The 18,831-nt window shown below is 45.2% G+C and overlaps 1 protein-coding gene across 2 annotated transcripts; it reads left to right on the top strand.

Annotated features, from left to right (window-relative positions):
* The first annotated feature begins 5,770 nt into the window (after positions 1-5,770).
* Positions 5,771-10,030, top strand: GEMIN6 (gem nuclear organelle associated protein 6). 2 transcript variants are annotated; one of them, XM_054474282.2, is made up of 3 exons: positions 5,771-5,871; positions 6,563-6,709; positions 9,095-10,030. In XM_054474282.2, exons 2-3 carry the CDS (start codon positions 6,582-6,584, stop codon positions 9,468-9,470), a joined length of 504 nt encoding a protein of 167 aa, XP_054330257.1. In that variant the 5' UTR covers positions 5,771-5,871; positions 6,563-6,581; the 3' UTR covers positions 9,471-10,030. The 2 variants fall into 2 exon arrangements, with proteins under 2 accessions (XP_054330257.1, XP_054330249.1); XM_054474274.2 differs by having other exon boundaries at positions 5,771-6,315.
* The last annotated feature ends 8,801 nt before the right edge of the window (positions 10,031-18,831 follow it).

The raw sequence follows: 18,831 nt of genomic DNA, 5'->3' as shown, positions 1-18,831 counted from the left end.
GAGGGCCTTTTCCTCTTGGAAGTCCTCTCTCTCTCATTAGAGAGAGAGTTGTTTTCTTCTTCTTTTCTTTCTTTTTTTTTGAGATGGAGTCTTGCTCTGTTGCCAGGCTGGAGTGCAGTGGTGCGATCTTGGCTCACTGCAACCTCCGCCTCCCAGGTTCAAGCAATTCTCCTGCCTCAGTCTCCCGAGTACCTAGGATTACAGGTGCCCACCACCATGCCCCAACTCCTGACCTTAGATGATCCACCCGCCTTGGCCTCTCAAAGTGCTGGGATTACAGTCTGGGCCACTGCGCCCGGCCCTTAATCTCTTTTCTAACAAAATTTGGTGTATGCTGTGTTTTTTCTTTTAGACAGGGTCTTGACAAAGTGTTGGGATCACAGGTGTGAGCCACTGCACCCAGCGAAGTGCTCAGGTCCATTCAGTTTAATTTTTAGTGCCACTTTATTAGAGCTTGGAGAAGGTACCTCACTGTCGCTTTCCTGTACATAAACACAGATATAGTGCTATTGAAGCAATTTTTCCTTCTTTCTCTTTTTTTCCTTAACATTTCCATTGAACAGATGATTTTTCTTTTCTTTTTTTTTGAGATGGAGTCTCGCTCTGTCACCCAGGCTGGAGTGCAGTGGCATGATCTTGGCTCCTTGCAACCTCCCCTTCCTGGGTCCAAGCGATTCTCCTGCCTCAGCCACCCAAGTAGCTGGGACCACAGATGCACACCACCACATCCGGCTTATTTTTGTATTTTTAGTAGAAATGGGGTTTCACCATGTTGGCCAGGCTGGTCTCGAATTCCTGATCTCAAGCAATCCTCCCGCCTCAGTCTCCTAAAGTGCTGGGATTACAGGAGTGAGCCACCACACCCAACCAAAGCATTTTCATCCTTGGAAAACAATCTTACCTTCACTTTAATGCTAGGGAAACCAATCCTCCCTCCCTGAGTTTGTAAATCCTTCCTTACTTCCTTCCTTCCCTCCTTCCTTCCTTCCTCCCTCCCTCCGTCCCTCCCTCCCTTCCTTCGTTCTTTCTTTTTTTTCAATGTCTCGCCCTGTCGCCCAGGCTGGAGTGCAGTGGTACAATCTCAGCTTACTGCAACCTCTGCCTCCCAGGTTCAAGCGATTCTTGGTTCCTCGGCCTCCTGAGCAGCTGGGACTACAGGTGCGCACCACCACATCTGGCTAGTTTTTTGTATTTTTAGTAGAGATGGGGTTCCACCATGTTGGCCAGGCTGGTCTCCAACTCCTGACCTCAAGCAACCCACTGGCCTCGGCCTTCCAAAGTGCTGGGATTGCAGTCATAAGCCACCTCTCCCAAACTAAAATTGGATTTTCTTCTTTCTTTCTCTTTCTTTCTTTTTCTTTCTTTCCTTTCTTTCTTTCTTTTTCTCTTTCTTTCCTTCTTTCTTTTCTTTCTTTCTTCCTTTTTCTTTTTTTTTTTTTTTGAGATGGAGTCTCGCTCTGTCACCCAGACTGGAGTGCAGTAGTGTGATCTCAGCTCACTGCAACCTCCACCACCCAGATTCAAGTGATTCTCCCGCATCAGCCTCCTGAGTAGCTGGGATTACAGGCGCAAGTCACCATGCCTGGCTAATTTTTGTATTTTTAGTAGAGATGGGGTTTCATCATATTGATCAGTCTGGTCTTGAACTCCTGACCTTGTAATCCTCCCACCTTGGCCTCCCAAAGTGTTGGGATTACAGGCGTGAGCCACCGTGCCCGGCCTGGATTTTCTGTTAGAGAGATGGTTGTTCTGGAGTCTTTTTCATAATACTATTAGTCTAAGCAGGAAAGTATATTTTACGTAATGTCTCATGGTGTAGCTGCTCTATACTTCACTATTTTCCCCATATCCAATTTCTCAGCATCCTTTCTAATATGCTAATTTAATCATATCATCCCATAAATCAAAATTTCCCCATTCTCTGTAGCTTATTTACTGATTCTAATCCTTTCTAATATACTAACTGAATCATGCCACTCCATATATCAAAATTTCTCTGTTGTCTATAGCCTATTTACTCATTCACCAAATGAGTGAATGTTTGAAAGTAATTAGAATAGTGCCTGGCACAAGTTCTAACAAACAGAAGTTTGTTAAAGAAGTGGCCGGGTACTGTGTCTCACCCCTGTAATCCTAGTACTTTGAGAGGCCAAGACTGGCAGATTGTTTGAGCCCAGGAGTTCAAGACCAGTGTAGCAACACAGTGAGACCCTGTCTCTACAAAAAATTACCCAGGCATGGTGGAGCGTTCCTGTAGTCCCAACTACTTGGGAGGCCAAGGCAGGAGGATTGCTTGATCCTGGGAGATCAAGGCTGCAATGAGCCAAGTGGCGCCACTACACTCCAGCCTGCGTGACAGAGTAAGACTGTATAAAATAATAGCAATAATAAATAAATTAAATAAAATAAGTCATTTTGGATTTGGCAGAGAAAGGTATGTGTGTGTTTGTGGGTTTGAGGGTGAGGCGGGCAAACCTTTGGAAGGAGATAGAGGAGAAGCAGAAAAGAAGAGAATGTGAGGGGAGGGAAACCAACTGGAGTGAGAGAGGCTCTAGGGGGACCAAGGGTAAGGGCTGACCTAGGAAAGGAGGTGGCACCATTTGAACTCAGTGACAACCAGCTACAGGACAGGGCCATTCTGAGAACTTGTATTAGGAAGTGGGCTGGGCAACAGTCTCTTAGAAGTCAGTGATTTGCATCAGCAGTTCCTGAGAATTTTACTTAGGAGGCTAAAGGAGCAAAAAGGTAGGGAAATTGCCCCAGTCTCATCACCTTAAAAAGGGTAACTGGCCAGGCAGGATGACTCATGCCTGTAATCCCAGCACTTTGCAAGGCCGAGGCAGGAGGATTGCTTGAGCTCAGGAGTCAGAGACCATATTCGGCAACATGGCAAGACCTTGTCTCTACCAAAAATTAAAACAAACAAACAAACATTAGCAGGGAGGGCATGGTGTCACACGCCTGTAGTCCCTGTTACTCTGGAAGCTGGGACACGAGGATCACTTGAGCCCAGGAAATCCAGTCTGCAGTGAATCATGATCCTTGCACTGCACTTCACCCTGGGAGAAAGAATGAGACCCTGTCTCAAAACCAAAACCAAAAACAAAACAAAAAAAGGATGGGGAGTAACTGAAGTTTACCTTGACACCAGTTTCTACTTGTAGAACACACACACACACACACACACACACACACACACACACGTACAAAGGCCAAAGTCTTTCATTCTGGAGTATAGAATATAGCTTAAAATGAAAATGTACAATTTCTTGGTGGGGCACGGTAGCTCACGCCTGTAATCCCAGCATTTTGGGACGCTGAGGCAGGCGGATCACAAGGTCAAGAGATCGAGACCATCCTGGCCAACATGGTGAAACCCCGTCTCTACTAAAAAAATACAAAAATTAGCTGGGCGTGGTGACAGACGCCTGTAGTTCCCAGCTAGTCAGGAGGCTGAGGCAGGAGAATCGCTTGAACCTGGGAGGCGGAGGTTGCAGTGAGCTGAGATTGTGCCATTGCACTCCAGCCTGGCGATAGAGCGAGACTCCGTCTCAAAAAAAAAAAAAAAAAAGAAAAAAGAAAAAGAAAATGAACAGTTTGTCACATGTTGGTTGTAACTCTTTTGGACTGAATTTTTACGAGTTCAAGTGTTTTCCTTCACACTGTGATAACAATCAGCACTTATATGAGCTCTTTGTAGATTTACAGAGGGCTTTAACCAGCAATATCTAAGAATCCACTAAAACTACATTAATATAATCAGCCAGTCATGCAATGAATAAAGGCTATGGGAAAGATTATTCAAATGATGACAATAAGAAAATATACTTTGAAGATTATATGGAACCTAAATCTCAAGGAGTAAGGGAAAACATTAATTTTTGATGTTTTCTACACCTTTGTTTAATAGTGTTTTCATTCGGTTTTTGTAAATCTCCCTTGGTTTTTACATTTCCAGGAATTCAGCGTTTACCACCTTGTACCATTTTTCAGTCCTAAAAAAGATTCTGGATTATGCCAGAAGCCATTTAAGTGTGTGACCAGAAATCCGTAGCAGAAGCAAGTCTTTTGCACTTTTCCACTGGAGGGGTTTATAGAGAGTGATCTGCTAGATAAAATTCAACCCAGTTTGGTTTATTTCTTTCCAGCTTCTGCAACTTTCTCAAGATTGTATTGAGGGCACATCCCAAAGGAGCAGGCATTTTAATTGCCTACACAAGCCAAGCAAACAAGAAATACCTTGGCCGTGTCAGAGGCATTGGAACCGGGTGACTCCATTTTGAGTGAGGGCTAGGAAAATGAAGCTGGGACTTGCTGGGCTGCATTCTCAGAAAGTTAGGCATTCCCAGCCTCTAGATGTTTACGGTTAAGGGAACAAATTAATAACGTTTACCGCCGGGCGCGGTGGCTCACACCTGTAATTCCAGCATTTTGGGAAGCTGAGGCGGGCGGATCACTTGAGGTCAGGAGTTTGAGACCAGTCTGGCCAAAGTTGCAAAAACCCATCTCTACGGAAAATGCAAAAATTAGCCAGATGTAAAAAAAAAAAAAAAAAAAAAAAAAAAAAAAAAAAAAAATTAGCCAGATGTGGTGGTGCATGCCTGTAATCCTAGCCACTAGGGAGGCTGAGGCACGAGAATTGCTTGAACCCGGGAGGTGGAGGTTCCAGTGAGCCTCAATCGCACCGTTGCACTCCAGCTGGGTGACAGTGTGAGACTGTCTCAAAAAAAAAAAAAGTTTACTAAACAGACCCAGACTTGGGAGTGTTCAGATATCCCAATATCTGGAGAACAAAGGCATTCCTAATTTTGCTTTAAAGATAATAATATTGATGCTTGAAAAATATAGTAATTAAGAAAATTAATCCTTTATCATAAACCCTTGTGGCAGAGCGCATCTCCTCATACGTAGGACTATTGTATCTAGGGTGGAAACTTTTCTCTTACTTTCGGGAACATCCTACTCTGTCTATGAAGCAGCTGTTCTTTCACCACTTTACTTTCTTAATAAACTTGCTTTTGCTTTGCACTGAGGACTCGCTCTGAATTCTTTCTTGCGCAAGATCCAACAACTCTCTCCTGGGGTCTGGATCAGGACCCCTTTCCTGTAGCAGCCCTATCGCTCTTCTCCACGGCACGTTCACCTCACATTCCTAGAGCTTTAGGATTTACTCTGAGGGTTCATGTGCTTTGATTCTAAGGCAAAAGTGCATTTCCAAGTCTACAATCATTGAGGACATGGCACGAGCTTTTTTCTCTTTATTTTTATTTTTAATTTTTTTGAGACAGAGTTTCGCTCTTGTTGCCTAGGCTAGAGTGCAATGGTGCGATCTCGGCTCACTGCAACCTTGCCTCCCGGGTTCAAGCGATTCTCCTGTCTCAGCCTCCTGAGTAGCTGGGATTACAGGCACCCGCCACTAGGCCCGGCTAATTTTTGGTATTTTTAGTACAGACGGGGTTTCACCATGTTGGCCAGGCTGGTCTCGAACTCCTGACGGGTCTCGAACTCCTGATCCACCCGCCTCGGTATCCCAAAGTGCTGGGATTACAGGCGTGAGCCACCCCGCCCGGCAGCTTTTTCCTCTTTAAAGAAAAAAAGAGATTATTTGAACTTTCCGTCGTGGCAATGGAGGATAGCCCTAGAGGACATGGCGGCTCATTATTATTATTATTACAGAAGAATCTTAGCCCCTGTCCGCAACCTGCACCCCGCGACTCTCAGACCTCCAAGTAGGACTACAAAACAGAGGATTCTGGGGGAAGGAAGTGACGATCGGTGCAAAGCATGCTGGTCTCAGGCGGGCTCCGCTCAACGATCCTTCTTCAAAGCATGGTTGCTGAGTACCCAGTGTTGCGAGGAGTTTTTTAACTGGTATTTTTCTCGTTTGTCAGGGTTAAACGTTAAGTACCACTTGGTTTTGAGTACAGTCTTAGGTATTGTGTGGCTGCAGGACAGGACCAGAAATCTAAGCTCTAGAGCTGTAGCCGCTGCCCCCTCGTTTGTGCATCCTTCAAACAAATTTTAAGGGGCAGTTGTCATAAATCGGGGGTGCCTCTCGATGGCGGGATCCAGCGGAGACACAGAGCCAGAGAGCGCGTGAGTCGATATCGGAGAGTTCTCTGCTTCAGTTGAGGAGTGGGGCGAACTCCTTTGATCGATGGAAGGAAAAGCAGAGTTGAAGGGTTTGAGCATCATCTGCAGGCCAGAGTGAAAGCGATTTGGAATGTGGTTGTGGATCGGAATAGATCTGTGCCAGATGAATTTCCTCAGACTGCACCCCGGCAAATCGGTGACCCCTCTGCTTTAGGCGGAATGGTACATATTAACTATTTTCCTTTTCCTGATAAAAATTCTCAAGCAGCCTTTACACGTGTTCTTTTCCCCAACTATAGTATCAGTTCCTATCAGTACATGCATTAATACTTAATTGTATTAAGTAACTTATTACGAACTTGAGGCAAATCACAGATGTTCTCTGTCTCTAGGATAGGATGGAGATTAGGGATAAGACATTTGCTTAAGTGGAACATATATTATTAACCAGCACTGGTGGTTGTTTCAGATCTAGCCAAGTGGCAATCATGAGTGAATGGATGAAGAAAGGCCCCTTAGAATGGCAAGATTACATTTACAAAGAGGTCCGAGTGACAGCCAGTGAGAAGAATGAGTATAAAGGATGGGTTTTAACTACAGACCCAGTCTCTGCCAAGTGAGTATGCATCCTACTTGCCTGAAATCTTGACACCCCTTTGTGCGGCCTGTATGTTATAGACAAACTAAGAAAGCAGATAAATGAAAAGCTAATTATTAATATTTTCATATAAGAATTTTTGGTTTGTTTGAGACAGGGTTCTACTGTCACCCAGGCTGGAATGCAGTGGCGAGATCTCGGCTCTCTGTAACCTCTGCCTCGCAGGTTCAAGCGATTCTCTTGCCTTAGCCTCACGAGTAGCTGGGACTACAAGCATTTGCCACCACGTCTGGCTAATTTTTGTATTTTTTGTGGAGACAGGGCTTTGCCATGTTGCCCAGGTTGGTCTCAAACTCCTGAGCTCCAAGGATCTGCCCGCCTTAGCCTCACAGAGTGCTGGCATTACAGGCTGAGTCACTGTACCCGGCCTGCATATGAGAACTTAACTGCCTTTGAATATAAATGCTGGTCTGACTATGGATTACCTTATCAGACCAGGCAACTTCATAGAAATTGGGCATAGAAATTATGCCTACTATATATATATATATATATATATATATTTTTTTTTTTTTTTTTTTTTTTTGGATGAAGTCTCACTCTGTTGCCCAGGCTAGAGTGGTGCAGTTACGATCTTGGCTCACTGCAACTTCTGCCTCCCAGGTTCAAGTGATTCTTGTGCCTCAGTCTCCCCAGTAGCTGGGGTTACACAAATGTGCCAACATGCCCCACTAATTTTTTGTATTTTTAGTAGAGACAGGGTTTTGCTATGTTGGCCAGGCTGGTCTCGAACTCCTGACCTCAGGTGATCTGCCCACCTTGGCCTCCCAAAGTGCTAGGATTATAAGCTTCAGCCACCGTCCCCAGCCTATAATTTTGTTTATAAATACTTCACTATATCTCTTAAAAGAAAAGGACTTTAAGGCTGGGCACGGTGGCTCACGCCTGTAATCCCAGCACTTTGGGAGGCTGAGGTGGGCGGATCACGAGGTCAGGAGATTGAGACCATCCTGGCTAACACGGTGAAACCCTGTCTCTACTAAAAAGACAAAAAAAATTAGCCGGGCTTGGTGGCAGGTGCCTGTAGTCCGAGCTACTCGGGAGGCTGGGGCAGGAGAATGGCATGAAGTTGGGAGGCAGAGCTTGCCGTGAGCCGAGATTGTGCCATTGCACTCCAGCCTGGGCAACAGAGCAAGACTCTGTCTCAAAAAAAAAAAAAGATAAGGACTTTAAATAAATGTAACCACAAAAACTTTTTTTTTTTGAGATGGAGTCTTGCTGTGTTGCCCAGGCTGGAGTGCAGTGGCATGATCTCAGCTCACTGCAACCTCTACCTCCCCAGTTCAAGTGATTCTCCTGCCTCAGGCTCCTAAGTAGCTGGGATTACAGGCATGTATTTTTAGTAGAGATGGAGTTTCACCGTGTTAGCCAGGACGGTCTCCATTTCCTGACCTTGTGATCCGCCCACCTGACCTCCCAAAGTGCTGGGGTTTATAGGCGTGAGCCACCTCACCTGGCCTTTTTTTTTTTTTGAGATGGAGCCTTGCTCTGTTGCCCAGGCTGGAGTTCAATGGCTCGATTTCGGCTCACTGCAACCTCTGCCTCCCGGATTCAAGTGATTCTCCTGCCTCAGCCTCCTGAATAGCTGGGATTACAGACGTGTGCTACCACACCTGGCTAATTTTTGTATTTTTAGTAGAGACAGGGTTTCACCATATTGGCCAGGCTGGCCTTGAACTCCTTACCTCAAGTGATTTGCCAGCCTTATCCTCCCAAAGTGCTGGGATTACAGGCGTGAGCCACTGTGCTCAGCCTAGTTATTGTTTTTTTAACTCTAAAAGTTAAGTCTACCCTGCCTTCTTTTTTTTTTTTTTTTCCCACAACAGAGTCTTGCTCATGCTGGAGTGCAGTGGCACGATCTCGGCTCACTGCAACCTCCGCCTCCGAAGTTCAAGCAATTCTCTGCCTCTGCCTCCCAAGTAGCTGTGATTACAGGTGCCTGCCACCACGCCCAGCTAATATTTGTATTTTTAGTAGGGATTGGGTTTCACCATCTTGGCCAGAGGTTGGTCTTGAACTCCTGACCTCGTGATCCACCCGCCTCGGCCTCCCAAAGTGCTGGGATTACAGGTGTGAGCCACCGCGCCTGGCTACCCTGCCTTCTTTTCTAATACACTTTTAAGGCATTCATAACTCTTGTTTAATCCTTTAATTGTATCCCACAATGATTGGCTGTAGGCTGGGCAAAAAGTTTACATATTTAGGATCCTTAGTGAATGTTTGTTGAATAAATGGAAGCATTCATTGGTGACAGGATTAATTTCAAACAGAGTAGAGTGTCATCTATTATTTTAGTGACCTAGTTGGGTTGATGATGCCTCTAAACTTACTTTTCCTCCAAAGTATCGTCCTTGTGAACTTCCTTGAAGATGGCAGCATGTCTGTGACCGGAATTATGGGACATGCTGTGCAGACTGTTGAAACTATGAATGAAGGGGACCACAGAGTGAGGGAGAAGCTGATGCATTTGTTCACGTCTGGAGACTGCAAAGCATACAGCCCAGAGGATCTGGAAGAGAGAAAGAACAGCCTAAAGAAATGGCTTGAGAAGAACCACATCCCCATCACTGAACAGGGAGATTCTCCAAGGACTCTCTGTGTGGCTGGGGTCCTGACTATAGACCCACCATATGGTCCAGAAAATTGCAGCAGCTCTAATGAGATTATTCTGTCGCGTGTTCAGGATCTTATTGAAGGACATCTTACAGCTTCCCAGTGACAGGCCAGGAAGTGTGAACATACTGATAGAAAAAGACTATTTTTTATCCCTCATAAAATGTTTTGAATGTAAAGGTACATGACTGTGTGTGTGTATGTGTGTGTGTGTATAATTCTTTGTTGTTTTGGTAAAATCAGAGGAGTGGGTTGTAAGTGCTAATTTCCTTGGGAAATGAACTAGGGCAAGTATAGCATCCCATGCATAAAATTAGCACAGGGACATCAGAATTGTATGGGTCTTCTTTTTTCTTTTTTTCTTTTTTTTTTGAGATGGAGTCTCGCTCTGTTGCCAGGCTTGAGTGCAGTGGTGTGATCTCAGCTCAGTGCAACCTCCGCCTCCCAGGTTCAACCGATTCCCCTGCCTCAGCCTCTCAAGTAGCTGGGACTACAGGCACGTGCCACCACTCCCAGTTAATTTTTTGTATTTTAGTAGAGATGGGGTTTCACCTGTATGGGTCTTTTCTTGTGATGGGGTTACACCCCCATTTTTGTTAGGCAAGAAAAGCATTTGGAAAAAAATGTAACATGTTAGATTCAATATAAAATATTATGGTAAGATCATGGTCTTGTTAAGTCTCTTCACTAACTATATGTGTCTGTTTTTAAAAGATTTGTCTTGGCCGGGTGCTGTGGCTCACGCTTGTAATCCCAGCACTTTGGGAGGCCGAGGCGGGTGGATCATGAGGTCAGGAGATCGAGACCATCCTGGCTAACATGGTGAAACCCCTTCTCTACTAAAAATACAAAAAAATTAGCCGGGCATGGTGGCAGGCGCCTGTAGTCCCAGCTACTCAGGAGGCTGAGGCAGGAGAATGGCATGAACCTGGGAGGCAGAGCTTGCAGTGAGCGGAGATCACGCCACTGCACTCTAGCCTGGGTGACAGAGCGAGACTCCGTCTCAAAAAAAAAAAAAAATTATTGGAACACAGCATTACCTATTGAATTACAGTTTTCTGTTTTTTTTTTGTGGAGTTTTTGTTTTGGTTTTTGGGATGGAGTTTCACTCTTGTTCCCCAGGCTGGAGTGCAATAGTGCAATCTCAGCTTACCACAACCTCCGCCTCCCAGGTTCAAGCAATTCTTCTGCCTCAGCCTCCCGAGTAGCTGGGATTACAGGCATGCGCCACCACGCCCCACTAATTTTGTATTTTTTTAGTAGAGATGGGGTTTTTCCATGTTGGTCAGGCTGGTCTCAAACTCCCGACCTCAGGTGATCCGCCCACCTTGGCCTCCCAAAGTTCTGGGATTACAGGTGTGAGCCACCACGCCCAGCTGTTTTTTGTGGGTTTTTTGTTTGTTTGTTTGTTTTTGAGACAGAGTCTTGCTCTGTCACTCAGGCTGAGTGCAGTGGCACAATCTCGGCTCACTGCAACCTCTGCCTCTTGAGTTCAAGCCATTCTCCTGCCTCAGCCCCCCCAGTAGCTGGGATTACCAGGCACATAGCTAATGTTTGTATTTTTAGTAGAGACAGGGTTTCACCATGTTGACCAAGCTGGTCTCGATCTCCTGACCTCATGATCTGCCCACCGTGGCCTCCCAAAGTGCTGGGATTACAGGCATGAGAGCCTCTGTGCCTGGCTTTTTTTTTTTTTTTTTAAAGAGGGTCTTGATATGTTGCCCAGGCTTGTCTTCAACTCCTGGGTTCAAGTGATCCTTCCACCTTGGCCTCCCAAAGTGCTGGGATTATAGGTGTGAGCTAGCTACCATGTCCAGCTGTAAGAAATATTTTAAAATATTTAGGCTTCAGGGCCTTTGAATACAGGCCCTGATAACAGCTATTTTCCTGCATAGTTGTCTAATAACAAGATGGTATAGCCCAGTGCTTCTTGCACTTTAGCAAGCATCAGAATCAGCAAATATTTAGGTTTCAGGGCCTTTGAATACAGTCTGATAACACAGCTATTTTCCTGCATAGTTGTCTAATAACAAGATGGTATAGCCCAGTGCTTCTTGAACTTTAGCAAGCATCAGAATCAGCAAATATTTAGGCTTCAGGGCCTTTGAATACAGTCTGATAACATAGCTATTTTCCTGCATAGTTGTCTAATAACAAGATGGTATAGTCCAGTGCTTCCTGCATGTTGGCAAGCATCAGAATCAGCTGCAGGGCTTTTCAAAACAGATTGCTGGACCCTCCTCCCAACAGATTCTGATTCAGTAGTTCTAGTTGGGACCCAGGAATCTGCATTTAAAACAAACTCCTAGATAATGATGTTACCGTTCCCAGACCACACTTGCAGAAGCAGTTCAGAAACTTTAGGGGAACAGAAAGTTCCTCCCTCACGGCTTCAAAGTTCCATGATCCTGAAAACAAAATTTAGCACACATCGCCTTTCTCCTAGTGGCTAAGACTCTCCTGTTCAAACCCTGGATGTCTTCAGAAAGCAAATAGAAGGGGAATATGAACAGACTGAAGTCAGCAAGGAAATGACTCTGACAAGATGAGGGAGGCCTTTGAAAAGGAAGAAGCCAGCCAGGCGCGGTGGCTCACGCCTGTAATCCCAACACTTTGGGAGGCCGAGGTGGGCCGATCACTTGAGGCCAGGATTCGTGACCAGCCTGGGCAACATGGTGAAACCCCGTCTCTACTAAAAAAGAAAATAGCTGGGTGTGGTGGCGAGCGCCTATAGTCCCAGCTACTCAGGAGGCTGAGGCACTCGCTTGAATCTGGGAGGTGGAGGTTGCAGTGAGCCGAGATTGTACACATTCCAGCCTGGGCAACAGAACGAGACTCTGTCTCAAAAAAAAAATAAAAAAAATAAAAAAAAGCCATGTAGGAAATTATCCACAGCATCAATTGGACTTGATCTTGGCTCAGGGACCAGGCCTGGTGCCTTGATATTGGTAGATTTATTTGCCATCAGACTAATGAGCTGGGGACATTGACTGTTTCCTGGCAACTGAGTCCTCTGATTGTGTAAACAATTTGCCTGCAAACAAAACCTGAGTGCTTGAAAGGGTAAGTGATCCTGATCTGCCATAGAAACCTTCATGCTTAGAGAGTTTCCCTAGCTAATTCCTCAGCTAAGATTCTCCCCCGGAGTTTCACTCACCTGTTTCCAGTTCCTCCTTTGGGCTGTCAGCATCTGTGATTCCAGATTCCCCAGAGGGAGATTCCTCCCCAAAGCTGGTTCTATTTACTGCCAGTTCTGGGCGGTAGCCAGGGCAGTCTTTGAACACATTATCAAGAATACTTTTTAAAATAAAAGGCTGTTTCGACTTCCACTGTGTATTTTTTGTCTCCTTGGAAGCAAAATTTCCAATGTTTGTACTGATTTCTCACCGTCCCCTTTTCATCTGATTTCCTAAGTCCACTTTTTTCTTCTAAAGATACTGAAATTGATTTTTCCATGCACTTAGTTTTTTTTTTAAGTGACATTTAAAACATTCAATCAATTGTTTTAATTTGCTGAGAATCGATGAAAATTTCACAATCCTTTTTTTTTTTTTTAAAGAGTCAAGGTCTTGCTCTGTCACCCAGGCTGGAGTGCAGTGGCGCGATTATAGTTCACTGCAGCCTCAAACTCCTGGCCTCAAGCGATACTCCCACCTCAGCCTCCTGAGTAACTAGGACTACAGGCACACACCACCCATGCAGTTATTTTATTTTTTTTTTTTGAGACGGAGTCTCGCTCTATTGCCCAGGCTGGAGTGCGGTGGCACGATCTCGGCTCACTGCAATCTCTGCCTCCCAGGTTCAAGTGATTCTTCTGCCTCAGCCTCCTGAGTACCTGGGAGTATAGGCGTGGACCACTATGCCCAGCTAATTTTTTGTGTTTTTAGTAGAGACGGAGTTCCACCGAGTTGGCCAAGGTGGTCTAAAACTCCTGATCCACCCACCTCGGCCTCCCAAAGTTCTGGGGTTACAGGCATGAGCCACCACACCTGGCCCCCATTAAGTGTTTTTTCAAGCAAAAATAAAATTATTCCAGTACCCATACATGTTTTTCGCTTTTGTATATTACTTAATATCCTTTAAAGACTTTTAGGTAATTGTAATCAATGTATATGCTTTTTTCTTTGTTTCTGTAGTATTTATTTATTTATTTATTTATTTATTTTTAAGATGGAGTTTTGCTCTTGTTGCGCAGGCTGGAGTGTAATGGTGCGATCTTGGCTCACCACAACCTCCGCCTCCCGGGTTCAAGCGAGTCTCCTGCCTCAGCCTCCCAAGTAGCTGGGATTACAGGAATGCGCCACCACGCTCGGCTAATTTTTGTATTTTTTTAGTAGAGACGGGGTTTCTCTGTGTTGGTCAGGCTGGTCTCAAACTCTTGACCTCCGGTGATCCGACTGCCTCGGCCTCCCAAAGTGCTGGGATTACAGGCGTGAGCCACTGCACCCAGCCCATATTTTTTAAATAAAATTGTGATTACTTAGACTTTGCTGAGTTTTTCATTTTTAATTAATTTTTGATACAGAGTCTGGCTCTGTCACAGGGGTTGGAGTTCAATGGCAAAATCATAGGTCACTGCCACCATGACTGCCTAGGTTCAAGCAATCCCGCCTCCAGGTGCAGGCCACCAAATGGGCTAATTTTTTTTTTTTTTTTTTTTTTTTTTTAGCAAAGAAGAGGACTGGTTGTGCTGCCCGGCCTGGTTTTGAACTTCTGGGTTCAAATGATCCTCCCTCCTCAGCCTCTCAAAGTGCTGGGATTATAGGCTTGAGGCACTAACCACACCCAGCCTTTGTTTTTGAAGACAGCCATTCTAGTTAGGTTGTGAAGCAGTATCTCCTTGTGGTTTTGTTTTGCATTTCCCTAGTGACTAAGGATATTGAGCATCTTTTCATGTGCATATTAAACCATTTGTTTATCTTTGTTGAAACGTTTATTGAGATATTTTGCCCCCCCCCCTTTTTTTTTTTTTTGCAACTTCTTCCAGGAAGGCACTCATTTTTGAAATAGGATATTTATTGGCCGGGCGCAGTGGCTCACGCCTGGAATCCCACCACTTTGGATAGGCCGAGGCAGGCAGATCACGAGGTCAAGAGATTGAGATCATCCTGGCCAACATGGTGAAACCCCATCTCTACTAAAAACACAAAAATTAGCTGGGCATGGTGATGTGCGCCTGTAGTCCCAGCTACTCGGGTGGCTGAGGCAAGAGAATCGCCTGAACCTGGGAGGCGGAGGTTGCAGTGAGTCGAGATCACGCCTCTCAAAAAAGAAGATAAGTGATTTGCAAATATTTTCTCCCAGCCTCTCTCATTTGTATGTTCTTAATGGTGCTTGTTTTTTGTTTGTTTGTTTGTTTGTTTTTGGAGACAGGGTCTCACCCAGTCACCTAGGCTGGAGTGGAGTGGCACGATCTCAGCTCACTGCAACCTCTACCTCCTGGGCTCCCACCTCTGCCTCCAGAGTAGCTGGGACTACGGGCGCCACCATGTCTGGCTAATTTTTACATTTTTCTTTTTTTAGAGATAGGGTCTCCCTGTGTTGCCAGGGCTGGTATGGAACACCTGAGCTCAAGCAGTCCTCCCACCACAGTCTGTCTAGTAGCTGGAAACACAGGCACACCCACCATGCCCAGTTAATTAAAAAAGTTTTTTTTTTTTGGTAGAGGAAGGGTCTTACTATGTTTCCCAGGCTGGTCTGGAACTTCTGAGCTTAGCCTTTCAAAGTGCTGGGATTACAGGCATGAGCCACAGAGCCTCGCCTGAGAAAGTCTTAAAAAGCACAATTAAGAGACTTGGTTGAATCCCTTAGGTCCCTTTTAATTTCAGCAGACATCCATACTCTTCAGACCCTTCTGGAGGCTAAATTATGGTCCAGATTGAACTATTCAAATAACTTGAACCTGGGAGGTGGAGGTTGCAGTGAGCCAGGATCACACCACTGCACTCCGGGTTGGGCAACAGAGTGAAACTCCGTCTCAAAAAAAAAAAGTATTCAAATAAACTTTATTTCTCTGTTCTCATGTATCCCTATTTATCTTTGTATTCTGAGTTCCTAACAGGGTGACCGACACATAGCACTTCTTTAAAATATATTAAAATGAAATTTTAAGGCCAGGTGCAGTGACTCACACCTATAATCCCAGCACTTTGGGAGACCGAGGCGGGTGGATCACTTGAGGTCAGCAGTTTGGGCCAACGTGGTGAAACCCCATCTCTACAAAAAAATACAAAAATTAGCTGGGCGTGGTGGCTCACCCATGTAATCCCAGCTACTTGGGAGGCTGAGGCATGAGAATCACTTGAACCTGGGAGGCAGAGGTTGCAATGAGCCGAGATTGTGCCACTGCACTCCAGTCTGGGCGACAGAGCAAGACACTGTGTAGAAAGAGAGAGAGGGAAGGAGGGAGGGAAATAAATTATAAGCATAAACGTGGAGGGCATTTTTGCAACCCCAAGATGGGTTTCAAACTAGCCAAGTGGCAAACATTAGTTATAAACTGGACAATTGGCTTTTTTTTTTTTTTTTTTTCAGATGGAGTTTCACTCTTGTTGCCCAGGCTGGAGTGCAATGGTGTGATCTCAGCTCACCGCAACCTCTGCCTCCCAGGTTCAAGCGATTCTCCTGTCCCAGCCTCCCGAATAGCTGGGATTACAGGCATGTACTACCACGCCCGGCTAATTTTGTATTTTTAGTAGAAATGGGGTTTCTCCATGTTGGTCAGGCTGGGCTCAAACTCCTGACCTCAGGTGATCAGCCTGCCTCGGCCTCCAAAAGTGCTGGGATTATAGGCGTGAGCCACCGTGCCCGGTGGCTTTCTTGTTAACTAATCAGATTTCATGCTTCAGTTAATTCAGTCTTAGTCATGCTTACTGTAAAAAAGGATGGTATAAATATTTATGAGCTAGAGATAATAGCAACAGCTGGAGTTGGAATGGGAAGGTGCACAGGTGAATTTCAGAGACAGAAGGGCAGCATTAACAGAAACGTTTCTAATTACTAATTGTTTTGCTCTTGGTCTATAATCAGTGGATGAGTTTCTTTACCACATGGGATAGTCCCTTGGTGTCCATCCTATAGCATGGCTCCTGATTTGTAAAGACATCTGTCTTCTAAGGAGCATAGCATGTCTTTGCTGTTCTGTCTGGTAATCTTACTAATAATCAAGTCCTAAAACAAAAGGATTTTTCCAGTTCATGCTATAGGAGAAGGGTTACTGAGCTTAGGAGCTAAAGTTTCTAATCAGGCTTCACTTTAAACATCCTACAGTCAGCCGGGTGTGGTGGCTCACGCCTGTAATCCCAGCACTCTGGGAGGCCGAGGTGGGTGGATCACCTGAGATCCGGAATTCGAGACCAGCGTGATCAGCATGGTGAAACCCCGTATCTACTAAAAATACAAAAATTAGCCAGGTGGTAATTAGCGTGGTGGTGAGCGCCTGTAATCCCAGCTACTCGGGAGGCTGAGGCAGGAAATTTGCTTGAACCCAGGAGGTGGAGGTTGCAGTGAGCTGAGATCATGCCATTGCACTCCAGCCTGGGCGGTACAGTGACACTCCTTCTCAAAGAAAACAAACAAAAAACAAAAAAAAAATTCTACATTCATAACCCTCTAGAGTCACATACTTTAAAACAAAACAGGCCGGGCGCGGTGGCTCAAGCCTGTAATCCCAGCACTTTGGGAGGCCGAGGCGGGTGGATCACAAGGTCAGGAGATCGAGACCATCCTGGCCAACATGGTGAAACCCCGTCTCTACTAAAAATACAAAAAAAAATTAGCTAGGTGTGGTGGCAGGCGCCTGTAGTCCCAAATACTCGGGAGGCTGAGGCAGGAGAATGGCGTGAACCCGGGAAGCAGAGCTTGTAGTGAGCCGAGATTGTGCCACCGCACTCCAGCCTGGGTGACAGAGCGAGACTCCGACTCACAAAAAAAAAAAGCATATTGGTCAAAGTCGACTAGGTTGGACTTTGTTCAAAGATAAGGTAACAGGGTGTGTGTGTGTGCATGGGTGTGTTTTAAACATTTTAATGTGGGCCTAAGTGTGACAACTTGAATTTTGTAGTGCAGAGGTTTAGCAGTAGTAGCATTCACATACAAGTCATGTCTTCACATTTTCAAAATAAGTGATTCTGGCCAGGCGCGGTGGCTGATGCCTGTAATCCCAGCACTTTGGGAGGCTGAGGCAGGCAGATAACCTGAGGTCAGGAGTTTGAGACCAGCCTGGCCAACATGGTGAAACCCCATCTCTACTAAAAATATAAAAATTAGCCGGGCATGCTGGCAGGTGCCTGTAGTCCCAGCTACTCGGGAGGTTGAGGCAGAAGAATTGCTTAAACCCAGGAGGCAGAGGTTGCAGTGAGCTGAGATCGCTCCATTGCACTCCAGCCTGGGCGACAAGAATGAGACTCCATCTCAAAAACAAAAACAAAACAAAAGTGATTTTTTTGGTAAAAAGCCAAAACAAAATTTAATGGTAGAACATGTTTTTAAAGTAAATGTATCCCTATTCATCTGTGCCAGGCTTTTCTCATTTGTACATACAATTTCTTCAAATTCTTAAGTACTCAGAATTCTTGATAACAACACAATGTACACACAAACTCTTATTCACACAGTACATATTTATTAGAGTTGATTTGGCAGAGATTTTCACTTTATTTTTATTTTATTTTTTTTGAGACAGAGTCTTGCTCTGTTGCCCAGGCTGGAGTACAGTGGCATGATCTCTGCTCACTGCAACCTCTGCCTCCTGGGTTCAGGCGATTCTCCTGCGTCAGCCTCCTGAGTAGCTGGAATTACAGGCGTGTGCCACCATACCTGGCTAATTTTTTTTGTATTTTTAGTAGAGACAGTTTCACCATGTTGGCCAGGCTGGTCTCGAACTCCTGACCTCAGGTGATGCACCTGCCTCGGCCTCCTAAACTGCTGGGATTACAGGCATGAGCCACCCCACCCAGCCAAGATTTTCACTTTCTGTAGTTCAAAATATATTTTCATTTTCAGAGATGTCTATGGGCATAATTTACACCTAATAGCTATTAGACTTTGTTAGTGATTACTTATCTCATTTTGTTTAAACCAGGGTTTTCTTCACCTTGGCTATATTGACATTTTGGATTGAGTAACTTTTTCTTTGGGTATCCTGTGCCTTGTGGGATATTTAGCAGCATCCCTGGCCTCTAAGCACTAGATGACAGTAGCACCTCCCACCCCACAAGCTGTGAAAACCAACAATGTCTTTGGACATTGCCAAATGTTTCCTGCCCCCTCAAAACTGCCCCCATTTGAGAACCATTTGTTTAAAACAAATAAAAACTACATTGAGCCGGGTACAGAGGCTCAAGCCTATAATCCCAGTACTTTGGGAGGCAGAGGTGGGTGGATTGCTTGAGCCCAGGAGTTGGAGACCAGCCTAGGCAACAGCAAAACCCCGTCTCTACTAAAAGTACAAAAAAAAAAATTAGCCC

The sequence above is a fragment of the Pongo pygmaeus genome, chromosome 12, assembly GCF_028885625.2.
Source record: "Pongo pygmaeus isolate AG05252 chromosome 12, NHGRI_mPonPyg2-v2.0_pri, whole genome shotgun sequence".
Taxonomy (NCBI): domain Eukaryota; kingdom Metazoa; phylum Chordata; class Mammalia; order Primates; family Hominidae; genus Pongo; species Pongo pygmaeus.
This window is presented reverse-complemented; position numbering and strand designations above follow the sequence as displayed.